The 27,981-nt window shown below is 41.3% G+C and overlaps 1 protein-coding gene across 1 annotated transcript; it reads left to right on the top strand.

The window, feature by feature from the left end:
* The first annotated feature begins 522 nt into the window (after window positions 1–522).
* LOC124776213 (dnaJ homolog shv) lies at window positions 523–27,981 on the top strand. The gene is made up of 5 exons (XM_047251064.1): window positions 523–680; window positions 984–1,365; window positions 14,376–14,518; window positions 14,747–15,159; window positions 26,571–27,981. Exons 1-5 carry the CDS (start codon window positions 553–555, stop codon window positions 26,633–26,635), a joined length of 1,131 nt encoding a protein of 376 aa, XP_047107020.1. The 5' UTR covers window positions 523–552; the 3' UTR covers window positions 26,636–27,981.

Here is a 27,981-nt window from a genome sequence, read left to right as displayed (position 1 = left end):
TATAATTTTATTACCTATTGTAAAACTAAACTAGGAGCATAGCTCGAAGTCTGGAATTCATTTCATTGTGTTTTCTTTCATTGTTGTGATGCAGGACGTCTGCGAATTTCCAAAGTGTTTCATGTAACACGGGGAAACGGTATATCGACAATAAGAGCTATTGTTTCTTTAATTTTTCTCTGCAGTTGTAATCTATGTTAAAATGTATCTTAAAACTGATCTGTTGTCAACATATTCAGTGTTCTCGTTATTTCGATAGATTTCTCATTTTTCGTTTATAAAGTTTTCCGGTTTTTGTATCTTGCTGTAGAAGGCAATCGACGGCTTTGACAGTTTGACTATTCATAGTACTGACAACATTCCGGATAAAAAATATTAAACAGAATTTGAATTTGTACGGTGAAAATACGTTAGCTAAATGTAACAAGTCGTTTACATTATTACTATTTTACAAATATTTTGAACAGAAATGGCAAAATACATGGAAATAACAACAACTTCCTACTGTCATTGAATATCATTTTTGCGCCACGTCGTTTGCGCTTCTGTAGCATGTGGACCAATCAACATCAAACACATCCAACCAAAACAACTTTGCAGTGCGGGAGGATGGCATCTGCGGGTGTGTGTCTTCTGCTATGTGTAAATTTGTTTTTTAATGTACTGATAGTGCTGGCAGGGTAAGTATGTAAAATACACGTTAAACCTTATTTGTAGAGGAGTTGCGTTTTATATCTGTAGTATTTTTTGTACGTTGTCTATCTGTACACAGTGAATCGTAAATCACATGTTCGTGGAGTATTTTATCAGAATAAAAAATGCATTAGCTGTATCACTTAACAAAATGAAAATTTCTCACTAATTAAGTTGTATGCGCGTGTACGGTTCTTAACACACTCATTAGTACCTTCACTAGTGGTGTGCCCAGCAGGTTGTGCATGTTTAAGGAAGTCCTGTTGTAATCTTTCAACTATTTATTGCAGACGTGATTTTTACAACATATTGGGAGTATCACGAAGTGCAAACTTAAATCAAATAAAGAAGGCGTATCGCCGTCTGGCGAAGGAGCTCCATCCGGATAAAAATCCTGATGATCCTGATGCTTCACAAAAGTTTCAAGACCTTGGTGCCGCGTACGAAGTTCTCTCTGATGAAGAGAAGAGGCGGAAATACGACCAATGTGGCGAAGAGTGTTTGAAGAAGGATGGCATGATGAATGGCGCCGATCCATTTGCAAGCTTTTTTGGGGATTTTGGGTTTTTTGGAGGAGGTTCTAGCAACCAGCAAGAAACACCTAAAGGTGCTAACATTATTATGGATTTGTATGTGACATTGGAAGAACTATATAGTGGAAATTTCGTGGAAGTAAGTTATACCTAATTTACTAGTTAATTTCGATCTTCATTGTTTGTGGTCTATTTGTTCACTTTACCTGCAAGTTTTTGTTTACGAGTATGTGTTACAGAAATATTGCATGTTTGATTGGGGTTTTCTTAGTTAATTAATTTGCATACAAGAACCAGCTCTCATCTCCTGTTTGAATGGATTTATATTGCTGTTACTCAATAATTTTCAGATTGTTTGTATATTTGTCTTGACCGAAGCTTCATACACTACCTAGCCCTCCCAAAAGAAGTTTTTGTAGTACAATTTTGCTGATAGCCAGAGTAAGTATAATGTAATTGATCAGATCTGCTCAAAACACAACACTATCAAAAGTGATCCAGGGAACTAGGGTCTATGTGAATTTCGTCAAGACATAGTAACGTATGTTATAAATAGTGTGAGTACTTTCGTGTTTCATTAAAAAGAAACTGGCTATTTAAAAGTTTAATTTACATCTCAGAATTGGGGGATTGAATAGTTTATATGAGCTCTTATTATATTATTTTTTGTACAGATTGTGTGAGGATGCACCGATAAGTGGTGCAAAACCGGTTGCAGATTTGGTAAAAATTTGAATTCTCCTTTATTTGTAAAGCTGTAGATCATATTAGTTGAGCTGCTAGATTTTTGGATGTTATCTATGGGAGATTAAGCATATTAAAAAAAGGTTCTATCTTGAAAACTGTTGAATTCAGAGAGACTTCACAGGTTGACCAGAACATGTTTTTAAATTTTCATGTTGTCATTGGAAACCAATTCACCATTTCATATCTTCAAATATATATATATTCTTCCCTTATAGGTTTTAGTTGTGTGACATAGTTTCATTGCTACATACTGTTATAATTTTTTTTTACATCCTTCTTTAATTGGTTAGATATGATTGTGTAGTGCTGTGCATTTTGGTCTCTGTAGAAGTCAGCTGTGTACCTGGGTCAGTTAATAGTTAATTATGCAAGTTCACAACCATTTTCTTAAATTCACAAATTTCAAGAGACATATTTTTACATGTTTATATGATGTGAGTCCTTCCTAGAATTTATCTATTCTGTATCACTTCTTTCACCTCTGGAAGTGCTTTGTTAGTTTGAAAAGTACCAAGTCACATTGTGGCTTGGAGTCTACATTATTTCTAGGTCCCCTGAAACTGCCTGGGTAAGTCAACTCAAAGATCAGACCAAGGGAAGAGCATCTTCTCTCCCATAGGTGCATGGTGTTCAAACTATATTTCAGGTTGACAACTTTTTACGGTGTGTTTTATCTTCTTCATGGTAGAAGCAGTTTGTTATATTCATGACAACAATTTTTTTAGCATACATAATTACATCTCAGTCGCAGAATGGTTGTAGAATATTTTTTAGGGACGTTTCATTGTTATGCACCAATCTCATCACTGGATCTGTGGTTGTATATGTTTGTGTAGTGGTGTACTTAATCCGGATAATGTGTTTGCCATTGTTCTGCACATTCTTCTTACAATTTATTGCTTTAAGTGGGATGTGAAGTAGGATGCTAGGACTTTATCAAGATGTCTTTGCTCTTTGTACTCAGCTTGTTTTGCTAACTGGTCTGCCTTAGCATTATGTGGAGTGTTGTTACATGCTTTCACACGTGTGACTACCCACTTTTTTTGCAGTAACACCCAGTCTACTGTGACTATCAAAATATGCCGTATTTCTTATATGCTGTGTTCTTCAGCAGGTGGAAAGCTGATGAGTAGTTTGACATTACAGTAATATCTTATGACAAGTATTTGATGAATGCCTCTAAGGTTGGTACCTGCTGTTCTGTTGTGTAATGCAAAATGGGTGTTTGTTGTATTAGTGTAAGCACTTTTGATTACATTGTTTATTTGTTCTCCCCTTTTTTTATATATATAAAAAAGAGTTGGTACTGCATATTGAGTAAGAGTTTCTTTGAGCTATTCTTGTACTAGTGGGTGGAAGTTCCTTTTTTACCCAGGGTTGTTAGGCATTGTATAGCTAGGCTTTGGACTGCGCGAATTGGGTAAATGTTCATCGGTTGACTGCATTTGACTTTAAACTTACTTAAGTTGCACAGCTGAAATGTAACAGTAGTTCTAATACCTTTACCAGAAGTGCATTTGTTGTCATCAGTTTCTCACTCCCGTACTTGCTCTTAGTTTAACTCACAGTACAGTCAGTAAAAACAAATAAATATAGGTAGCAGTACTACTAGCTTTTGGAGTTTTATTTTACATCTTCTAAGAGAAGAGTAGAGTTGGCCGAGGGAAATTTTGATGGCTGGACAGGGGATTTAGAACTTGGGCTATGTGGGCCCTAAATCCTGATACCCTGCTGCAATATTTACACTTAATACTGTATATGTTAACTGTACTATTGTGATACAGGAGGTCCACATTTGTCATTGAACTTCAGTCAGGGGATGCAGATAATGTCTCTGGACTTTTCATTGTTTAAATAGAAGAAAAAATCTTCAAGGTAACATGTTTGCAAGGATAAATTCTAGCATATGATTCCAGCTTTGATCAGTGGCATCATACTGGACCCAGTGGTGAAAAATGCACAGAATTTCATAATGGCAATAAATACTCATAAGTTTCCACAGTACCAAAATGCAATCACGAATTACAAAATTGTGGGAGCTGTTAATAATGAATATAGAAACAGGACAAGTGTGAGAAAATGGGGTTCTGGGTAGCTTGAAACTAACATATAACTTAAGAACTAACTTAATTACTAGTAAAATACATGAAAAAAGACAGTGACAGGAAGAAGATATTGCCAAAAATCGCATAATGTAACAAAGCTTGGAATTGGCTGTTAGAATTGACCTGTGTAGCACAGTTACAGAGAGAGATACCAAACAAGTAAATTATAAGGAAAATCACAATACCCTTCTAATGACTAATCACAAAAAAAAAAAAAAAAAAAAAAAAAAAAAAAAAAAAAAAAATGTGAAATCAGAAACTAAAATTTAACTGTATGGCTGAAGTACAGAGATACCAAAAAACTAATCCTAAAAAGATCGCTCTACACTCTTCACACAAAATAACAAAATCTAACGGAGTGCAATATTGAAAAAATAAATTCAGGTGTATTACACAAGGTAAGATGCCAACACAAAAATGAAAAAGCAACTAAAACATAAGGAAACTAGATTCATTAGAAAAATGTAACATACTTGACATGGAATTACAGATGAGTGAAAGATCAAGCTGACACCAACACATCACCAAAAAAAAACCATAAAATACAGTGAAAACTAAACTACTCAGATACAACTTAATCTACAAGAATCAAAACAATAGTCATACCCAGCAGTTAACAGAATGGAATGCCAAGCCATGAAACACCTCCCACACCTATTGGAACCATCTCCACAAGGAACACAGACAACACACCGCACCAACCCAACCAAACTGCTCCCTCCCTCAACTGAGCCGAGCCACCCTCTCCATCCAACTAAACAAAAGTTATTAAAAATTCCCCTTCATACCTCTTGAAAGAAGGACCAAAATACAAAAAAACTACAAAAATAGAAAATCCAACCACACTCAACTGGAAACATGTGGCCTGTACATTTTCCCAAATAATTTCATAAAAACTTGAAAAACACAAAACCTCTCCAGAATGCTTGTTTTCCAACAATACTCTTGCAAATGGACCTGAAGAACAGAGTACCACCTCTTACCCCTTTCAACAACAGATTTAATGGCTCTTCAGTATTCCTCAATAGTGTTGGTTCACACTTCAGTCTCATAATTCTTAAATTTAATGTTATGATTCACCACCAAGTGATTGTGCCACCTATGGCCCAACCCCTTGTAAGACAAAAGTGCATGAGACATCATAGTTGCCACCTCTGCTAAATACTCTTCTATTAAAGATGTGAGAACCTGTGTAGTATGATTCATTACCACCATAAAAACAACATTTGCACAACTCCTACCTGAAATAACTGGCCCAGAGACACAAGGCCAACAACATCATGTCCCCTTCTACTCCCTCTCTTCCTAAAATGTGGTTCATCAATTTCAAGTCTGTGAACCTATTCCCCCACCCCGTGCATTAAATCCCGATACTTAATAAATTACTCACAAACCGCTCAACATAAAGAAAGCCAGTCAACAACAGCACTACAAGCAACCCCAGATTCATGCATGATGTAGCAGGCAGATGATTTTGTAAAGAAAATGAGTCAACATGACAACGACCACCAGTGTCAGCATCAGATATTCTTGAAAGAGGGCCTTGCTCAACTTCATATTAGTAACTACATATGTATTACTTACAGTAATTGCTGATGACTCCTAATTTCTGCAGAATTGAATACCTGACACAGGGTCCCTCACCTGTTGCGAGAACTTCCGTGCACTAGATAAAACTGTTGCATCTGGTACAAAAATACAGAAAACATGACTAATATTTGGAATGGGGGCCTGATGACCTTAGCTGTTTAGTCCCCCCTTAAACATCCCAACAACCACCACCATGACTAATACAGAACAGTCTCAATATCTCAATACACAATCACTATTGAAATACCAATGGGCCTATCACAAGCACAATATGATAAGAAACCAAACAAATATACCACACAAATACAGGATAATACAAATGCAACCCTTAAATTACAATCATAGCTCAAAGGTGTAGTGGCGAGTAAAGGAAGCTTATTGAGCCCATGCACATTGCGTTTCACAGCCACCCCCCCCCCCCCCTCTCTCTCTCTCTCTCTCTCTCTCTCTCTCTCTCTCTCTCTGGGGAGGGGGTGTGTCTTTGAAATCTTAAAAAGCAACTCCTACTTTATATTGCAGATTTGGATTCTCCATGAAAAAATACATAACTTTTGTATGAAACATTTCTTTCGTTTCATGATAGATAGTGCCGTAATCGGCACATACGAATATGGGGTGACAATTGTTGGAAAACAGTAATATCTCACAAAAATGCACATCCAGTTCGGAAAATCAAAGTACATTATTTGATATTTGGGAAAATGCTAACATGTGACACTGTCTGCCCTCCTGCAATGCATTCTTAGACTGCATTTAGTGTTACCACTTCGCGGTGCTTGATTACTGTGAGTCCCCGTGCCTCTCACTAGCTCGCGGTCCTTGATTACTGTGAGTCACCTTGCCTCTCTCAAGTGTTTCAATGCAGCAAATGTTTGATATGTTGGCCATTGTTTCTTACACATTGCAACTCAGTGTGTGAATGACAATCCAACATGTATTAATGTCTCTGCACCAATATTTGCACTTTCATTGCGAATTTGCTGCCGCATTTATTAAGGGGTTGTTGGTACATCCATGTAAACTCTCTATTTTAGCCATCCCCACAGAAAAAATTAGCAGAAGTCAAATCGGGTGAATGTGTGGAACATCGTCCATTATTGTGGATAAAACACCGTCCACAATGTCACTTTACATTACCTTCTATGAAGTGCAGGAAAGTTACCTGCGTACGTAAAATACTGCACCAAGTGTTAACACTCCATGGGTGTTGATGTTCAACTTGCCTTATCCTATGGGGATTCTCCACTGACCAATACTGCATATTATGTCGATTCACTTGACCGCTATTTGATTCATTGGATAAAAGTATCTGTGAAATGAAATTCTAATTGACTGCCAGTTGTTCCTGTATCCAGTTGCAGAAATTCAGGTGATTGTGAAAATCGTCACCATGCAGTTCTTCACGCAGCGATGAATGAAATGGATTTCATTTGTGTGAATGCAGTATGTGCAGAACACTTCTTTGTGAAATTCCTGAGAACACTTCTTTGTGAAATTCCTGAACCTCTTGTGGTTTGGCGAGAACTAATGTGAGGATTTGCGACAACCGCAGTAAAACTCTCACTCTGTTGTTTTTGTTTGTCACAGTCCACAGTTGAACCCTTTCTCTAGGTTTAACACTTTCCGTTTCAGTAAACTGGTGGACAGTACTGCGAAAAGTCATTGCTGATGGAACAATCGTATCAGGGAACAGAGTAGCATGCCTTTGACGACCTCCAACAACATTTTTATGAGCCTGAAAATACGCGGCACTGACATCGAACCTTACTGCAATCGTTAACATCGTGGAACAATCGTGATGAGATGTGTACAGTCCGAATCACTGAAGTAACATGCACAATCTGACCGCGGACTGAGCGCATTATTGTGGTCTGTGCTTCATTAAATTGTGGAGGTGTCACATGGTAGCATTATCAAAAATATCAAAAAAAGTACTTCAATCATCTTAATCGGATGTACATTTTTTTGAGATAGTACTGTTCTGCAACAATTGTTGCCTCATTTCCATGTTTACCAATTACGGTGCCATCTGTCATGAAAGAAATTGTTCATACAAAAGTTACAAATTTTTTCATGGAGAATCCAAATCTGCAATAAAAAATGGACAGTCCTATTTAAGATTTCAAGGTCACCACCCTCTCCCCCTCCCCTCTTGCCCCCGCCCGAGAGTGGTGCAGGGGACTTGAACATTATGCTAATGGATTTCCCTCTTCGAGGTGAACAACGTTTATTACTCCTTCTTCTAATCCAATGTGTGTTTCGCCAGACATTCAGACAAACAATTTTAAATGCCTCACTCTCTCTCTCTCTCTCTCTCTCTCTCTCTCTCTCTCTCTGTATACACACACACACACACACACACACACACACACACGTGCGGGGCCTGCTATTTCTGTGCCAAATAGTGTTGGAATTGGGTTTGGCTCGATTTCAGCCACATTTGGCACAGAAACAGCAGACCTCACAACTATCAGCTCTGTGGAATTTATAACCTCCTAGCTCCAATACAGCGGAGATATGGGCAAAATGAGTCTTTTCCTGCCCCAGGCATATAGGCTGCCTTGCACGACTGTGTGGGAACAGTATTGGCCTTCCAAATCCACTTGCTTTGCAAGGTAGTCCACATGTCAGGTGCAGGTTTTCCAGTGTCTGACATGTAAGGTGCCCTGTGTGACAGGCATATTGTGTTGGAGTATTATCAGGGCCTCACATGTAAGCTGCCCTGTATTACAGGCATGTTGTGTTGGAATAGTATCAGCATGCTATATTAACCTGTTTTGCATGCTGCCTGTATGTTAGAGGCAAATAAATGATTTTTCAAGCCCCTGGTGTACAGCTTGCACCGTGTGGCAGGCAGGTGGTGGGAATAGTATTACCCCACTTTATTGAACTGTATTGCAGGGGTTAAATGGGCCAATGAACATGGATGGGGACAGTTTGATATGGGTAGAGGAGGGGATGAACACAGTGATTGTGAGGAGGAAGTGGACAGAGAGGGAAGAGGAAGGGGAGATGTACGAGATGGGTGGAAGGTGTAGAAGGATAGTGGGCAAGTAGGAAAAGGAGAGAAAAAGGAGGGTATGGACAGAGGGTGGGGAGGAAGATACAATCAGAGAGAGGGGGTGGAGGAAATGGACAAAGCGAGGGAGGAGGAGGTGAAGAGACAGAGAGTGGCAAGGAGGAGATGGATAAAGGTGGGAGAATAAGGTGGGCAGACAGAGACAGAAAGAGGTGGTTTCAGAGAAGGGGAGGAGGCTCTGTGTTCAATGTACATGTCAAATGCATATGCAGGAGAGCCCTGGGGGAAAGACTAGTATGTACATGCCTTTTCACCAGTATGCTTTTGTCACTCGTATTGCACACATCTCTTCCTTCCCCACTTTTATCTCCCCCTGTCTCTTTGATAACCTCATCTCCCCCTGTCTCTCTGATAACCTCATCCTTTAGCAGTTTTGCGCCCTAAAACCATAAAAAAACCCTCATCCTTCTGCATTTGTCTGTACATGTGCTCCTTCCGACTCTCTCTATCTCCTCTCCCCCCCCATTCTAGTCCCCCCCCTCAACTGTATCTTCTCCCCTTTGTCCCATCGTCTCCTCCTCCCCCCCCCCTTTGTCCCATCGTCTCCTCCTCCCCCTCTTTGTCCCATCGTCTCCTCCTCCCCCCCCTTTGTCCCATCGTCTCCTCCTCCCCCCCCTTTGTCCCGTCGTCCCCTCCCCCCTTTGTCCCGTCGTCCCCCCCCTTTGTCCTGTCGTCTCCTCCTCCCCTCCCCCCTTTGTCCCGTCATCTCCTCCCCCCCTTTGTCCCATCGTCTCCTCCTCCCCCACCGCCCTGTGGCACATCACCTCCTCACCTCTTCCTTTGGCCCGTCACCTCCTCCCCCCTCCCTTTCTTTGGCCCGTCACCTCCTCCCCCCTCCCTTTCTTTGGCCCGTCACCTCCTCCCCCCTCCCTTTCTTTGGCCCGTCACCTCCTCCCCCCTCCCTTTCTTTGGCCCGCCACCTCCTCCCCCCTCCCTTTCTTTGGCCCGCCACCTCCTCCCCCCTCCATTTCTTTGGCCCGCCACCTCCTCCCCCCCTCCCTTTCTTTGGCCCGTCACCTCCTCCCTTTCTTTGGCCCGTCACCTCCTGCTCGCTCCCTTCCTTGTTTGGCCCATCACCTCCTGCCTGCTCCCGTCCTTTGGCATGTCACTGCTTGTCCCCCTTCACCTCCTCCCCTCTTCCTTTTTTGGCCTGTCGCCTCCTCCCCCTTCCTTTTTTGGACCTTTACCTCCTTCCTCTTACTGTCTGTCCATCTCTTCCTCTGCCTTTCTGTGTCCACCTCATCCTGTCCACTTTTCTCACCAAGCGTCTGCCTCCCCTCCTCCTGCTTACCGGTGTTCATTTGCAAATGTAGCCCCTGAAAGACATGCTGATACTACTCACACAACATACCTCCTCCCCGTCTCTTTGTCTGCCCCTTCTGAACCCCTTTCTTTGTCCATCCCGTCCTGCCACCCTCTGTTCCTATTTGTTCCCTCTATCCACTGCAAACTTCCCTCAGCTTCGCCCTTACACACATGTAGCTCCTGCAAGTTGGGTCGATAATGCTCGCCGATACTACTCCGACAATCAGGCCATCATGAAGGGCAGCCTGTGTGTCAGTGGTTGGAAAACCATTTTTTGCCCCTGAAGTATAGGATGCACTACAGAGGAGGTCAATAGGACAGGCCAATACTACTACAACGCAACATAGAGCATAATCTTGCCTGTGACATGTAGGTTGCCCTGCAAAGGAGAACAATAAGGCAAGGCAGACCCGATAGAATTCCTTATATTTCATATCTGCTCTCTGTGTGTTTCCCAAGTTTTTATCTGGATTTGTAATTACAGTACTTTCAATATGTGTAGACCAATTTAAGTTAGTTGGAATTGACATTTAAGCTCCAAACTTGCAACAGTGTTGCAACTCGCATTGTCAGCAAGCAGCCACCACATCAGAAAAATTATTGGACTCATTGACGTAGTTTATATTATTCTTGTTGGTTATGTGAAATACCTGATTCGGCAAAAGGAGATTTTAAAGTTTCATGCCACATTGCATTTGTTATCTACAAGCTTCAGAAAATTGAGATTTTTGTCAATATTTAACTCATAGCAAATATATGGTTTAAAGTCCCTCCTACATGCACACACAATCTGAAATTCACATGTGGTGTATCTCTATAGTGTTGCTAAGCATGGCCAACACTTATTCTTAATTTTAATTAGGTCTAGAGATATAGTTTTATCTGAAATAGGTGAAATTTTTTTGCCCAGAAGGATTTTCTGTTTGAGAACTGGGAGAAACAGTTCTTTATGCAGTGAAAGTGGCTACAGAATGAGGGCCAAGAATTCCAGTTTCTGATTACTGTATTGCTGGCAGGAGGATAATTGACATCATGTGACAATCTTAAGTAATTAATTGTTTGACGTCAGCCTAAAGGAAGACTAGTACTTAATTTTGTGCTTGGAAAAAATCACTAGAGCACAAATATATTAGTGACCATGCTGCAGTTTGCTTATATAAAACAGTCAAGGAAACTTAAAGTGTAGTTCAAAGTATTGTCTACCAAACATCTCATATTCAGTAGGTCATCAACAACGTGTACTGTTTCCAGCTGCTAGTTGGGTCAGTTTGGAACAGCAGTCTCTCAATCATCTTCTGTCCTCCCACCATCTGCCCATCTGCACCTTAACCCAGTATTCTTCTTTGTTTTGCATGCAATCCTTTATTCCTTTCAGCCACCTGTCTTACGGTCTTCCTTGTCTTTGTCCCTTCCTTTTCATCTTGTGTATCTTTCTGGGTATCCTCATCTTCTCCATTTGCTTAACATGTTCATAACATCTAAGCTGTGATTCCTCTAGCCTTTCCTGTATTGTCTTCTTGTTAACTAATTCTGTGATCCTCACATTCATTAACTTATCAATCTTTGTCACGTCAGTACTATTTCTAAAGAATTTCACCTCACTAGCTTACATTTTGCTTCTCTCTCTTTCATCATCCATGTCACCGAGACATACACCTCACACATAGTTCACCCAATATGTAACCCGTATTGTGTTCCTCAGAATACCTTAGCTTCATATTAAGCTTCTTACAGTCTGCCGATATTTTTCTGCTTGTCTCTTTCACTCATTTACTTCTATGTTGTTTTTTCCATTAAGGTCCCCTGATACATGAAACTCTCCACCATCCCCAATTGTTATTCTAGTCATGATTCTCTCCTTCTTTCTGGTTGTGATAATTATTTCATACTTACTTATGCTGACTTTCATCCCATATTATTATACTATTTTTTACTATATATCCAACTGCTCCTGCACTTGCTTTTCCTTGTTTTATCAAATCGTAAAGTAGTGTGCAAGCACCACTGCTTTCATCTTTCCTTCACCAATTACTCGTGCCACTCTGGCCATTATCTCACCCATCATCACAGTGGAGAGTGTGGTGAGAGTGGTCTTCCGTGCGTTAAGCCATTCTTCTCTTCCAGCCAATGTGATCGCCTTCCTTCCATTTTTACTTAGAGCACACTCTTGTTGCACATTTCTCTTATCCTTAATACAGTCTGCTTTTTTACGTCTTTGTTTTCTAAGGACTTCCATAATTTATTTTTACATACGCTGTCATATGGTTTTTCAATGTCCAATGTCCATATTCATAGTGTTGTTCCTGTTGATGCCTTACAGTGAAAATTAGATCTGCTCTGGATGTTCCTGCTGTGAACTCGTGTTGATCTTCTGTCAGTCTTCCTTCTAATTTTATTCGAATTCGTGTTTTCTAAACATTCACAAAGATCTTTGCACAAAGGCTCATCACCATGATTCCTCAATAGTTTCTGTACACTTTCCTATTACCTTCCTTGAAGATAGTGACAATTATTCCTTCATTTTGTCTTCTGGGGTCCCCTCTCTTTCCACACATCATTGATAGAGCCATTGTATCCCAACTTGTTCTGCTGCTCTGACCATCTCTACACTCAGCTCATCCAAACCTGGGAGACTTCCCTCCTTTCATTTTTGCCAATGCACCTTGCATTGCTCTTCGTGTTAAGTCATCTTCTGTTTGCAGTCCCTCTCCTTTCTCCTCAGTTTCTCCCTGCTCACTCAGGTCTCCATTTGCGTTAAAGCATTTTTCAAAATACTCCCCAACATGATCTTGAAGAGTAATAGAATTGTGCTACATTCATATCCAGGCAACACTGGTTATTCAGCTAGTAAAAAATAAAAATGATTCTCAACTTACAAAATTGAGTTAAATGTTCAATGATTGAAATGAATTTACAGAAAGTCAGCACCTCGCTGTTTGATTCTGTTATGCAATTTTTCTAGTCTGTTCACTTCTTCTGTTCTTTTATAACTAAAGTAGCTGAGTATTCAGTGTTGTCCTGGTGCATGTTTATTCCACTTTTGTTACGTCTTCTCCACTTCCCCCCTCTCTGTCAGTCTCCTTTGATAACCTTTCTGTACATTCCCTCCTGCCCCCCCCCCCCCCCACCCCCCGCTCTCTCTCTCTCTCTCTCTGCGCCCATTTCCACCTACCCATAATTGTCTGTCCATCTTTTCCCCCCTCCCTCATACTCTCCACATTATCACAGTAACGTGTACGAAGTTTGACTGAAATTGATCCAGGAGTTTAGGATTTTTTTTTTTTATCTGCAGCTTTGACCGCATATGCATTTGTCATGTATATCTCAAATTTATCAATATATCTCACCTGCATGAGTCACTAATTTCATTCTGTAATTTCATTTTCATGCAGCTCAATGTCTGATGTCATATCTCTGGACCTGTATGTCGGACAATGATATGGTTTTGCAGGTACATTTGGTGGCATATGTGAATGCTATCTGCGAAAGGTGTTTGGAGTAGAGTTAGTAGCAAAGCAGCAATAAATTTAAAGGCGTGCATGGTATGGCACAGTGGTATCTGTAAATATTGTCTGCAACTTGTCTTGTGAATACAATTGATAGAAAAGAAGTAATACGTTAAAATGTCGTGCCTGGTGCGTCAGTTTTACTCCACGAGCAGTGAAAATGTAGTAAGGGAGAAACTTTCTTCCTCTCATCATTTTGTGGAGTTTGTCAGTGAGTAGATGTTGCATCAAGGTTTGAAATTATATGTAAAGTTTGTTGCAGGTCTCTAAGTGCTCTCATTCTCAAATACTGGAGGAATAAAGTCTGTATATTCGTGTGTAATAAGCTATACTTCATGCCGCCAAAGCAATTTTTCTCAGATAGTGAGTTATATGTACCAAGTTTGTTTGAAACTGGTTTATTGATTTATGAGGAGATGTGGAACATATAATTGTGTGTGTGTGTGTGTGTGTGTGTGTGTGTGTGTGTGTGTGTGTGCAGCCATTTTTATAATAGGTATGGACACTTAATTCCTGAAAGTTGATTTTCTTCCCCAGGTTTCTGGGTTGTTATAGAAAATGTAATACATTTTTAGCAAAAGAACATTCAGGAAGTAAGTTTATGGTAGCAGCGAAAAATTTAGGAAAATTTAAGTATGCTAACCGATGAAGAATATGTGGAACTCCATATTGTAATTGTAGGTTAGTCCAGGGGGCTTTAATCAACCTGTTCACTTTGATGTATTGTTGTTAGCAAACATTGTGTTTTTTCTTTACTTTAAATATAGTATTTTTGTTTGTATATAATGTATTAATGGACATTAATTTTTTGTCTTAGATTACCAGGAATAAACCTGTTATGAAACCAGCTAGAGGGACAAGACAATGTAATTGTCGCCAGGAGATGGTCACCAGGCATCTTGGACCTGGAAGGTTTCAGATGATGCAACAGACTGTCTGCGATGAATGCCCAAATGTTAAGTAAGCACAACACTGTAGGTTATATGGAAGCAATAATTATAAGTGACAATTGGATTATTAGCATTTTAAAAATTTAGTGCACCATAGTTTTCAAAACAATCTTCGGATTGATGTCTGCTTTAGTTAAGGTATTGTTGCAGAAAGATAAAAAAAATGCAATAAATGGGTGTTCTTTCTATGATGCATGATATATATTAATGCAAGTATCCTTTTCCATTTTTTGGATAGGTTGGTTAATGAGGAACGAACTCTGGAGATTGAAATTGAACCTGGAATGGTTGATGGGCAAGAAACTAGGTTTGTAGCTGAAGGAGAACCTCACCTTGATGGTGAACCGGGTGATTTAATTTTGAAAATCAATACAATGCCTCATCCAGTATTTGAACGTCGAGGTGATGATCTGTACACAAATGTTACACTATCACTGCAAGATGCCTTGGTGGGATTTTCGATGGACATAGAGCATCTTGATGGCCATAAAGTACAGATAACAAGAGATAAAATAACGTGGCCTGGAGCAAGAATTCGCAAGAAAGGAGAAGGAATGCCAAATTATGAAAATAACAATTTGCATGGGACATTGTATATAACATTTGATATTGAATTCCCGAAGACAGAATTATCAGAACAACAGAGAGAAGGTAAGCTACACCCATTATTTCTGTGTGATAATGGAAAGTTTTGGATTGAATACAAATAACTGAAGAAGTAAATGTACAGTTGAGGCATTGAGTGTTCTATGGGCACTTAAAAAAGATCGATAACATAACTAAGCTTTTTCAGAGCTAATTAGTACAGAAAAAAACTCGTATGAAGGGCTACATTGTCTTGGCCAACTACTTTGTCCCAGCTTTACACCTCGACTAGAGTATAAGGGGCTGTGTCGGGTGAGTGGGTGAGGGTTTGTATCATGCGAGTGGTCTAGAGAAGCAAGGAGGGGCATTGAGTGGTAGAAGGAAGGGCGGCTGAAGTTTGGGAGGGGAAGACAGCAAGAGAACATTGTAGGACAGTGGTACTGGTGAACTCATGTTGGTGAAGTCACAAGGGGTTGCATGTGGCCCAAAAAGAAATGGAGCAGTGGGTTAGTAGCATAATGAGTGAACAGGGGGAGGGAGGGGTGGGGATGGGGACAATGTTAGATTGGATGTGGGGCAGCAGCTAACAGCAATTTAGGTTAGGAGGGTTGCAGGATTAAAGGACTTATAGTCAGGATAAGTCCTCCCTCTACGTACATCAGAGAAGTGGGAATGTCGCAGAGGTGAAAAGGGGAGGTTAGGGAGGTTTGGAGAGCCAGCTGACTCAGGTTGTGGAACAGTCTGTGAAGTTTAGCAGTGTCTGTCACTGGGTGGTCAGTTCTGCTCTTGGCCACAGTTCGGCAGTGGCCATTCATCTAAGTGGACAGTTGATAGTTGGCTTTGCGAAATAAATGACTGTTGACCAGGTTGAGATTCATTGAGAGAGTCCTTAGAAAATGTAGTCCATCAACAAAGGAGGCGTCTTACAAAACACTCGTTCGACCTATACTTGAGTATTGCTCATCAGTGTGGGATCCGTACCAGATCGGGTTGACGGAGGAGATAGAGAAGATCCAAAGAAGAGTGGCGCATTTCGTCACAGGGTTATTTGGTAACCGTGATAGCGTTACGGAGATGTTTAGCAAACTCAAGTGGCAGACTCTGCAAGAGAGGCGCTCTGCATCGCAGTGTAGCTTGCTCGCCAGGTTTCGAGAGGGTGCGTTTTTGGATGAGGTTTTGAATATATTGCTTCCCCCTACTTATACCTCTCGAGGAGATCATGAATGTAAAATTAGAGAGATTCGAGCGCGCATGGAGGCTTTCAGACAGTCGTTCTTCCTACGAACCATACGTGACTGGAACAGAAAAGGGAGGCAATGACAGTGGGATGTAAATTGCCCTCCGCCACACACTGTTGGGTGGCTTGCGGAGTATAAATGTAGATGTACAGCAGACTTGGTATATAATGTGACTGTTTTCACTGGTGGTTCTACCTTTGGTAAGGAAGGATATGTCTGTTAGGACTGCAGTAGGATCTGCTGGGTGTGTGCGTAGGATAGGTCTTCCACAGGAGTAAGACCCATGTGGGAAGGAGTTGAGAGTAATTATTAGAAAAGGACTGATAGGGAGATTTCCTAGATTCTTTGAGTGGCAGAATAATACTTTGGGAGAGGTTCTGATGGCTCCCACTACCACGCATTACACTTTATGCAGCTATTGTTATATGTTAATAGAAGGTTTAGCTGAAGCTGAATGATGAACTCAAAATGACTTGACTTCTGAAAAACTGAGAAAATTAAATCTGTTAAGGAATCATATGCAATATGATAGAGCTCGCAAAACAGAGCAAAAAATATCTGTATCCTGTACTGAATCTTTTCTGGAAGAACGGTTATGTTTGAATTTTGATTTTGGTTCCTTCAGCGTTTGTTCAGAATAGTTGAAAATGCTGAACTCCATCAAATGGTGGTGATTTGTGCCAAATTAAAATGGGATGCCAAAAAATCAGCACAAAATCGTAGACTAAAAAATGAATAATTATTTCAGCCTTTTAAATAATTTTTCCGTGTGAGATTAAAATTCTGAGCATTTATTATTATGATTATGGTTTATGGTGGAGGGTCATCTGCGGAACATTTATTAATTGGTTTCCATCATAGACATGAAATATCCCTATGTTTGTGCATCAAAAATCATTTAAATCAAGGTCTGATTAATGAGCCATGCTTACATTTGAAGATAGTTACTGCAGATCACACAAAACCCCTATTCAAAATTATTTTTCCTAGTATAAAAAAACGTAGATCTAGTAACAGCTGTGTGATTCTGAACAGTTTAATAAGTTTACAAATCAGTCTCTTACAAAATGGCTATGAGCATAAAATATTAAATTTTCAGAACTAATCCAGGGCAGGGGCACTTCAAATGTAGTGTGTGGACAGAAAGTTGGAAAGTATGGGTCTCATGGGGCACGTGACAGAGATAAGTCCCTGTAGTCGCACTATTGTCTGTGTCCTCGGTGGCTCAGTCGGATAGAGCATCTTCCATGTAAGCAGAAGGTCCCGGGTTCGAGCCCTGTTCAGGGCACAAATTTTTCAACTGTCCCCGTTGATATTTATCAATGCCTCTAAGCAGCTAAAGGTCTAGATTTCATAATAATTTCAATCCTGGAAAGGCCTGAAATCAAGTGTCGTCAAATTAAGTGTCCTCCTGTACATATAAAATAATTTGTTGTTAATTACAATGGTAGCCTTTGCCGTATAAAAGAATAGGTGTTAAATACGTTGTTTTCTTTTGTGGTCTGTTTCTTCTTAGACGAAGATAATTTTACTTATGCATTTGAAATAATTTGACTTACGCATTTGAAATGTGCGTTTATTATACTAGTATAGTAATTCCCTCCCATGCAACTCTTGCAAAGATGATTCAACCTGATATTAATTAGGCAGCTTGCATTCAAAATTGACAGCACAGAAAGACATTTTTTTGTAATGATTATGGGTCAGAATACAAAGAACAGAGTATTTTTTCATATCAACGATTGTACATCTAGCAAAATGTTGTAATATTGCTAAAAGAAGTAAAAAAAGAAAATACTGTGTGGTAACCAGTCAGTTGTATTTGCCTTCATGTGGAACAGCAACAAAATGATACTGTAATGAATCATAATAAATAAACACAAATCAGTGAAAATATAAAGAAAGACGATAAATTGTTCCCAGACTATTTTAAAAATCTGCTTACTCCCTTACACAGTGTGGCACTCATTAGAAAGTGGGAAGGATTGTGGGTTAGTTATTCCCAATTTCTGTGCTCAGAAATTAGGAGTAACCAACCCACAATCCTTCCCACTTTCTAATGAGTGATTGCTACTTAAAGCTTGGCCAGTGACATTAAGTTCTTCCTGTGTAGAGTGATATGGGTAATTGGGAGGGGGAGGGGTATCTGATCCATCTGCTGCTGATCCATATGGTTGGTTGGAGGATTAGAAGCATTATGTGGATATGGTGGAAAAAATTTGCTTGGAGCCTGGTCTTGAAGGGTAGTGCCACCTGTCTGAATGTCTTAGTAAGAGTTTCAGCACACTTTGCAAAGGATTGCTCATTGTTGCAGAAGGGATAGCAGCTATCAAAATGGGAGGTGCTGTTGATTGTTGGTGGCTTGATGTGGACAGAGGGTTTTGTGGAATCATTGGGGAAGTGTAGTTTCTAACTACCACTCCCTTATTAACTGAAAGTTACAAGTTTCAAATTAAGTCAGCAAGAGGTACGTTTTGATCACTATGTAGTTCTTGAAAACAGTAATGGGAATCCCTGGCTTGAGCAGTACATAAAGTAAAGGAAAGACAACTACTCAACCCTATTGATTCAATGTGTGGAGTACAGACACACGTAACGGAAAACAGCATTCACAGTAACTTTCAAACACTAGCTATTTTTCTAGCAAAGGTACACACACTCGCAAACACTACCACACAGACACCCACACTCACACTCCCATGGTCACAGCTAGACTAATTATGATAATCAATTATTGAAAGCAGTTGCCGAAGCTGAGTAAGTAATCAGTAATAAATCATATCAGTTGTAAATGTGTTATAATAAAGAAAATATCCAAAAGAATTAAATATATCAATAATAAACAAATCATACAAAATTTTCAGGAATGAATATGCAGTTCTCAAAAGTATTTTACATTGACACATGTAATATGCATACATAAATAAATGACCTGGTAGGAAACTCCCAGGGGGCTCGCCACTCTTTCGCCGGTTCGTGCTTGGCTACCACGGGGTCGCAGCCATTGCAGCATCTTTTCGCTTCCGTGCTGCATGTTTCTCCTCTAGCTACGCTTTTTCCCCTCGCTTGGGGAACATGTGGGGTGTTATTGGGAATGTTCTGCATTGTCTGTCGCTGGCATAATAACAGTCTCACCACTGTTTTTTGTTCCCTATTGCTTTCTTTGTTTACCTTCTCCTCTCGTTACTCTGCTTCGACATTTGAGGTTCCTCGTTTTCCTTCTTCTTCCCTGTGCGCTCCTAAAGGCTGGCCCATGCATCTGATGCGTAACAGGTGACTGGGTAATGCGCAGTTCCCAGCTCCGGGTCGACAGGTAGGGATCGCATGTACCCCTCCAGTGCAGGCCAGGCCAAAGGAGAGGTGATTGTCTGAGCTACGAACTTCCCAAATGGCCAATTGGTCTCTCCATCACATGTTCTGAAGGTGTGAACAATCACCTAAGTCTTGTGTGCCTCATTGTGAAGGGTGCCCCCAGTTGGAAGGAGCGCACCATCGAAGATGCTGGCAATCATGGGGGATTTTCTTGCAATGAGCCAATCATCTTCACAGTCAAATGTCTATGGAATGTAAACATAATGAAGCTATTGATTCGGACCATTCCAGCTGCACCACAGTTCCTCATGGTCTCATGTACTGAAGACAGTCAGTTGTTCGCCACAGTAAATCCATTTATTATTCAGAAAGGTGTTGATGCAATTGCTGCCCTTGTGAAATCCTGCTCTCATTTGCACTCTTGTTCTCATCTTTGATAGAGTGGTGCTTCTGTCCAAGATCGAAGCAGGCTATGAAATTATCACAGTCTGACCGTACATTCCAAACCCGATGCATTGCTACCAGTGTCATTGTTTCAACCACACTAGAATGTCTTGTTGGTACCTCGCCAAATGTGTAACCTGTGGTAGGGATGCGCTTGAGGGTGATTGTCCGTTCCCATCACCCCACTGTATCAATTGCAATGGCGACCATGCCGCCTCCTCTTGGTATTGCCCCGTGTGTCATGATGATCAGGCTGTCCAAGAGATCTGGGTAAAGGAAAAGTGCCTTACCCAGTCATTCGCAAGTTATTGGCTCGTCGTAAACCCTGCGTTCTCCCGGCTGGCACCCATAGTTCCGTTCTTGTTACCCCTCGATCCATGAAGGACATGGCCATGCAGACATGTGACCTCAAATTCAGCTCTGAGGTTGCGAAATGGCCCAGTGTCAAGTTAGCATCGCCTTCCCCCATCCAGCCACAAGCCCTTGCCTCAAGGGGAAAAGCCACCAGCTACACAACTGGTAGGACAAAAGGAGTAATACTGTGAAGACTTTCTACGTTCCTCCAGCCAAACAACACCTGAGTTATCTTTTGCTAACCGGAAAGGCTTGAAGAAGTCCACCAAAGGCAGATGGTCTTCTCCTTCGCCGACTCGAAGATCCTCTTCGACAGTGTTGCCATGTGATACCTTAGCCTTGCCAGCCTCTGTGTTGCCAGTGTGCACCACCAACCGTTTTTCTGCATTGGACTCCACAGACCGACAGCACAAGCAAGCCAGTGCTTCTGTGGACCTTATGGAGCATGATCCTCCTGCTTCTGTGCCCTGTAGCAGTGACTCTTCACAGCTGTCACTCGGCAGCTGCCGAGGTGACACCCCTTCATCTCTTCCTCATCTTCACTCTCCTCTAGTGGAATGTTCCCGGTCTTGGGTCCCAGAGAGAGGATTTACGGCTGCTTTCAGCATCACAGTGTCCCGCATTACTCTGCCATCAGGAAACAAAATTGCATCTTCATGACCACTTTGAGCTTTCACATTTCTTCCCAGTTCATTTGGACGTTCCCCTTGAGGTCAGCATTCCATCTTATGCGATGTCATGCTGCTCAAATGTGATGACTTTCATAGTAAACTCATCTCCCTGACTACTCATCTTCAAGCTGCTGATGTTAGCCTTTTCCTTCCTCATGTGACTTTTTGTCTCTGTACCATTTATGTCCCTCCATCATTCGGTGTCACCAGAGCAGACTTCCTTCAGCTTATTGGGCAACTACTCATCTTCAAGCTGCTGATGTTAGCCTTTTCCTTCCTCATGTGACTTTTTGTCTCTGTACCATTTATGTCCCTCCATCATTCGGTGTCACCAGAGCAGACTTCCTTCAGCTTATTGGGCAACTACTCATCTTCAAGCTGCTGATGTTAGCCTTTTCCTTCCTCATGTGACTTTTTCTCTCTGTACCATTTATGTCCCTCCATCATTCGGTGTCACCAGAGCAGACTTCCTTCAGCTTATTGGGCAACTACTTACCGCATTTCAGCTACTCAGTGACTTAAATGCGTATCATACCCTTTGGGCTTCTCCCAGAACCTGTCAGAGTGGTGCCCTCTTTGCTGATCTTAATCAACTCAATCTCGTCTGCCTTAGCACTGAAGCACCCACATTCCTTTCCGACACCTCACACACCTATTCCCATTTGGACCTATCCTTCTGTACTGCCCAACTTGCCCATCATCTTGAATGGTGCGTTCTTTCTGACACCTAATCGAGCAACCATTTCCCACATGCTATCTGTTTGCTGACTCCTGCCCCACCTGCGTGCACACCCAAACGTCAGCTTGCTAAGGCTAACCGGCAGCTTTACTTCTCCCTGGCTACTTTTGAAGAACAGGATTTCTGCAGTCGTGATGACAAGGTGGAATATCTAAGAAACGTTATCCTTACCAGTGCAGAACGTTCCATTCCTCTCACTTCCTCTTTACCGTGCTGTGTCAGAGTCCCTTGGTGGACTGAGGCATGCCGTGACGCACTTTGTGGATGGAGATGTGATCTCCACATTTCTAACAGTCATCCAACAATGGCAAACTGCATTTATTATAAACAGATGTGTGCAAAGTGTCATCACGTTCTTCAGGATAGCAAAAAAGCTAGCTGGATTTCATTCACTAGTTCTTTCAACAGTTCCAGCCCTCCCTCTGTCATGTGGGCCAACTTCTGACAGCACTCTGGGATCAAGATCCATTTGCCAATTTCCAGCCTGACAGTAGCAGACGATGTTATTGTGGGCTCTGTTGCTATTTCCAACACCTTGGACCGCCATTTTGCAGAAATTTAGAGTTGTTCCCACTATTAACCTGCCTTCCTCCTTCAGAAACAAGTGGAGGAGTGAGTGCTACAATGCCACCTTTACTATGAGGGAGCTAGATCATGCTCTCATTTCGTCCTGATTCTCTGCCACAGGGCCAGACACTGTCCACATTCAGATGTTGCAGCACCTTTCTCTTGCGGGCAAGCGATCTCTGCTTAACACGTACAACCGCATTTAGGCAGAGGGCACATTTCCTGGATTTTGGCATGAAGCCACCGTCATACCCATACCTAAGCCCCCTAAGGACGCAAACCTTCTTTCTAGCTACCACCCCATCTCTCTCACCAGCTGCATTTGCAAGGTGATGGAATGTATAATCCATGCATGGCTGGTATGGTGGCTCGAGTCTCGCAGTTTACTAATGACTGTACAGTATGGATTTCGAGCATGGTGTCCTGCAGTTGGCCATCTCTTTACTTTGTCCACCCATGTCATGAATGGTTTCCTGCGGAAATCTCAGATTGTGGCCATGTTTTTTGATTTGGAGAAGGCCTACAACACCAGCTGGAGAACTGGTATCCTCCGTACTCTTTATACGTGGTGCTTCTGTGACTACCTGTCCTGTTTCCTTCAGGAATTTTTAAAAGACTGAGTTTTCAAGGCGTGTGCATTGTCAGACACCTTTATCCAATAAAACAGTGTGTCTCTGGGTTCTGTCCTGTCGTCCTCTTTGCTATCATTATTAACCCCATAATGGCCGGTCTCCCACCAAGTATCTCCAGCTCCCTTTGTGTTGGTGATTTTGTCATCTGTTGCAGTTCTCCACTGACCTGTCTTACTGAGCAACGTCTTCAGCAATATCTTGGTTGTGTTTACTCCTGGAGCATCGACAATGGCTTTCTTTTTCCACTGACAAAACCGTCTGTATGAATTTCTGCTGGTGCAAATGGGTTCTCCCACCATCTTTACACCTTGGTCCTGTTGCCCTTCTGTTCGTTGAAACTACGAAATTCTTGGGCTTCATGCTCGATAGGAAACTCTCGTGATCCTACCATGTGTCTTATCTGGCATCCTGCTATATGCAGTCCCTCAATTCCCTACGTGTCCTCAATGGCACTTCCTTGAGTGACAATCGAACCACCCTCCTCCCTTTGTACCGGTCCCTTGTCCATTCGAAACTAGACTATGGGTGCTTTGTCTGTGCATCTGCACGTCCATCCCTATTACGCGGTCTCAATACTATTCACCATCATGGCATTCATTTGGCCACTGGTGCCTTTTACACTAACCCAGTTCACAGTCTGTATGCTGAAGCTGCTGATCTACCACTGTCCTACAGCTGCGACTTTCTCCTCAGCAGGTATGCATGCCATTTGTTTGCCATATGTGGCCACCCATCCTATACCTCCTTCTTTGATTATTTCTTTGATCACCAGTGTGGGGTGCATCCCTCTTCTATGTTACCTCCTGGAGTTTGCTTTCGGTGCTTTCTTCAGCAGCTCAACTTCACACTACCTGCAACTTTCCCGGTAGATGTGAACCCTTCACCACCTTGGCTTCATGAAGTGGCTCGTGTTAATGTTGGTCTTCATCGGCTTCCTAAGGACACTACTCCAGCCTCTCTCTATTGCCTTCAGTTTCATGACCTTTGCATGAAATTTCACGATAGCACCTTTGTGTACACTGATGGCTCTTGGACTGACCGTGGTGTCAGGTGTGCTTTCATCACTGGCGCCCACGTCTTTAGGTATCAGCTTCCGGCACACTGCTCAGTATTAAAAGCCGAGCTCGTTGCCTTGTATCAGGCCACGAAGTGCACCTGGTGAAATCGACTTTTCAGTTGTGTCGTGTGCTCAGACACTCTCAGCGCCCTTCGAAGTCTCTGTACGCTGTCCGCCACCCATCCCTTAGTGCAACGGGGCAAGGAAAGCTCATTTGCTCGCTCCTGGTGGAGCCACTGTGCAGTTTATGTGGGTTCATGGTCATGTTTGTCTCCAGATGTTGCTGCCCAGACTGCAGTCCTCGTACCTCAACCCGCGAGTTCCTATGTCCCCTCTGATGATCTCTGTGTTCCTGTCTATCAGGAGGTGATGTGCCTTTGGCATTGCCATTGATCCTCCCTTCATGGGAATAAGCTCAGGATTATTAAACCTCTCCCAGCGGCTTGGACAACCTCCTCTCAGCCCTCCTACCAGGAGGAGGTCATTTTAACTAGGATGCTTATTGTGCACTGCCTTTTTAGCCAGCATCATTTGATAAGTGGTGCTCCCCCACCAATTTGTACACATTGCACCCAAGTTTTAACTGTCCACCACTTCCTGACAGTGTGTCCATTTTTTTACCGATCACGTTCCTGCTTGGGTTTGCCATATGAGGTATCAGCCGTTTTAGCAAATGACGTGTGGGCTGTAGAATGCATTTTTACTTTTTATCCATCAAAGCAATGTGGCAAAGACCATTTAATTTTTAGTTTTGGGCCTCTGTTTCTGTATGGTGTCTTTAGTAGTCCTTTCTCTGCGACCCTGTTTTTAGCTGTCTTATGTCAGTTGGGATTGACATTTAGTAGTTTTTTTTAACTCTTCCCTGTTTTTATGTTCTATAGTTTTGAAGTGGGTGCGTATGACTCCAGTTGTTTTTGCACTCTAAAACAAAACAAAATAAAACAAACAAACTTGCTAGTAACAGACAGAGAATGAGGACTTTGTGCATATTACAAGTGAAATATGTGTATCAGGTTGCATACTAAAGTGATGTATCAACTGATGTACTAAAAATGAGTGTGAGGCATTGTCCAGTTTCATTACGAAGTCAACATCCAGGAATGTGGTACGTTGAGCTTACAAGGACTGTGTGAAGTATGTAGGAGAGAAGGTACTGAGGCTGTGGAAGAATGAGATCTGAATCATGAAGATGTGCTTGGGAGTCTAGGACGAAATCTTATAGATGTCTTGTAAACAGGTTGGCATATGCAGTTTCCAATGTCTGTGCTGCAGATTTGTTTGTATGTCATGCTCTTGAAAGACATTTGTTGTTGGTAAGGATTTAGTTGGTCTGACGTATTAAGTATGAGGTGGTGTGTTTGGAGGGGTAGTATTTGACAACTGCAAGACCATGCACATGGGGAATATTGTTGTGTATTTAGGTGGCATCAAAAGTAATGATTCGGTGTCTTGTTGGAAATTATATGGGGACAGTTGAGGGATGATGACAGAAGTGGTTCCTGTTAATATGGAGAGCTAGGGTGCAGCTGATGTGTTGCAAGTGTTGGCCAGTAAGAGCCAAGATTGTTTCCATGGGAGCACAATACAATGGGATGATTAGGTTTCAGTGATTTTGAAATGTAGGAAGTGAGTGCGCAAGTGGTTAGTTGGGCTAAGGACGAAGATGGACTTGGTGGAAGAGGTTCTGAATGAGGCCTAGGGATTTCAGTAGGTGCTGGAGTTTGCTGGACTTCTATGATGTGAGCACTTTGGTAGGGCTTCCAGGCGGAAGAGACAGACAGTTGGGGTACCTTCTGTCATGTACACACACGGTTCGTCATTACAGTGGTGGGACCTTTGTCTACTCTGTTCTAATTTTCCCTCCCATTTCATTCTTTCACTTCACGATGTTTCTAGGACATATCGTCTCCCTCTTCCTCCTCCCCCTCCCACCTACCTGAGCCATGGAGCACTAGCAGTGCCATATGTTTATCATCTTCTCTTGCTGGCTGTCCCATCCAACCCTCAGCTGCACTCTGCTCCAACAAGGCCTTCTCCTTCCTCTCTTTCTTCCTCTCTCACATCACTTGATCTGACATAACCTCATAATGTCAGCTGAGCTGCTATGTGAGGACAATGTAGCTCATATTTAGCTCTGAAAGAAGTTGACCAAAAGCTTAGCAGCATTTTCAGTCTTGTTTGTATGCTTATCAGTGCTCATTGCCACAGATATCACCCTTGTGTTATGAACAGAATATTTGAGTACCTTGCTGATATGTGTAGGCTTTTGTCTATTACTATATCAGCCGTGATATTAGAAAGGACCATAACTAAGGCACTGAACAGTAGATAGGCACACAAACTAGGTGTATAAACTAGTTTCCAACTGTTACTTGTGTCCTACCCAGGATTTTCCAATGTAATATAACATAACTGTAATACCTGGCATAGTGTACCATATCTAAATAACTGTTTTTTTTTCAGATATAAAGAGAATATTGAACCAAAATTCAAATAACAAAGTTTACAATGGCCTCCGTGGATTTTGATGATAAATCTGCAGCTATTGTAATTGAATCAAAAGCATTGTGAAAATGCTTTCCTGTACATATTTTCAAGAAATAATGACAATTGTGTGAGAATCTTGTCAATGAAAGTGTGGAGTGCGTGAATAAAACATGGGAAGTATTTTGAATATTGTGAACTTCATGTACCAGTGTTGCATACCATGCATATTGATGTGATACTTTATGTATAGGACCTAAACAGCTGCAAGATACTTGTGTACATTTGTAATTTGCGTGTGCCAAGTAGTGTGCTGTATACAATATGTTCCTTACGGACAATGGGATTTCATTTTGAGAACTTGTTTAGCTTCACAGTGGAGCTTGGTAAATGTGGATTCATTGAAGCATGATGCTCCTGTTTGTTGTAGAGCACCGTAACTGATATTAGTTCTATGTTTTTGCGGCATGAATTACAGAAGTTTGTAGCTTATTTATTGTTATGGAGTTGTCAGAAATGTTTGAAGTGAAATTGTTGGGTATTTGTGTTAAAGCAGCTATGTACCAAGTCATTTGAGTGGGAGATGTTTCTTATATAATATTACTTCAGTTTTGCAAATTTTTGTAACAATTGTTGCAATCATTGAATCGAGACCTATCATTTAGTACATTTTCACATTCGCAAATACCTTCACAATTTTAAATGTACAAGAGTGTTTCACTTTCTGTTGAAGAATCCCTTTGTACCTGACTGTGTGTTTGCTAGTGAGATTTAGTTCTCACATATAATCTTACATGAATTTAACAGTCATATTTATGAAAAAGTGCTTTCTGAAGAATTTTGTAGTAAGTGTGAAATTTCACAACATAACACAGTTATGACTGTAATTGTTTTAGAAATGAAAGTTATAATGCTGCAAATATGTTCAAATAATCTAAAAATCATTTTATAGTTGCTGTTTTGAAATTTTCGTACAAAATTTATTATTTTGATTTCTAACTCTGTATTTTGTTTCTTCCATTGCATACTGCCTTTGAGGATGATTTATTATAGTTCCTGCAGTTTTGTGAGATAAGCCTGCTTTTTATTACACACAAATAAGTTACTGCCACAGACTGATATGCCATACTAGATCTCCTTAAAGACTGGATCCCTATACCATTTATACACAATTTTTTGTTGTATTATTGTACTGGAAAGAGAGAGAGAGAGAGAGAGAGAGAGAGAGAGAGAGAGAGAGAGAGAGATGGAGATGTTTCTTGAGCCTAATTGGAGATTATGCTCCAATCAAACATTTCCTAGGTCACACCACTGAAATTAAACTATTTGTGTTTGAAAAATGTATGAACGTGTGCATCTACAGTATGAATAAACATGACAGTTACTGTTA

Source organism: Schistocerca piceifrons, chromosome 2 (assembly GCF_021461385.2).
Source record: "Schistocerca piceifrons isolate TAMUIC-IGC-003096 chromosome 2, iqSchPice1.1, whole genome shotgun sequence".
NCBI classification, from domain to species: Eukaryota; Metazoa; Arthropoda; class Insecta; order Orthoptera; family Acrididae; genus Schistocerca; species Schistocerca piceifrons.
This window is presented reverse-complemented; position numbering and strand designations above follow the sequence as displayed.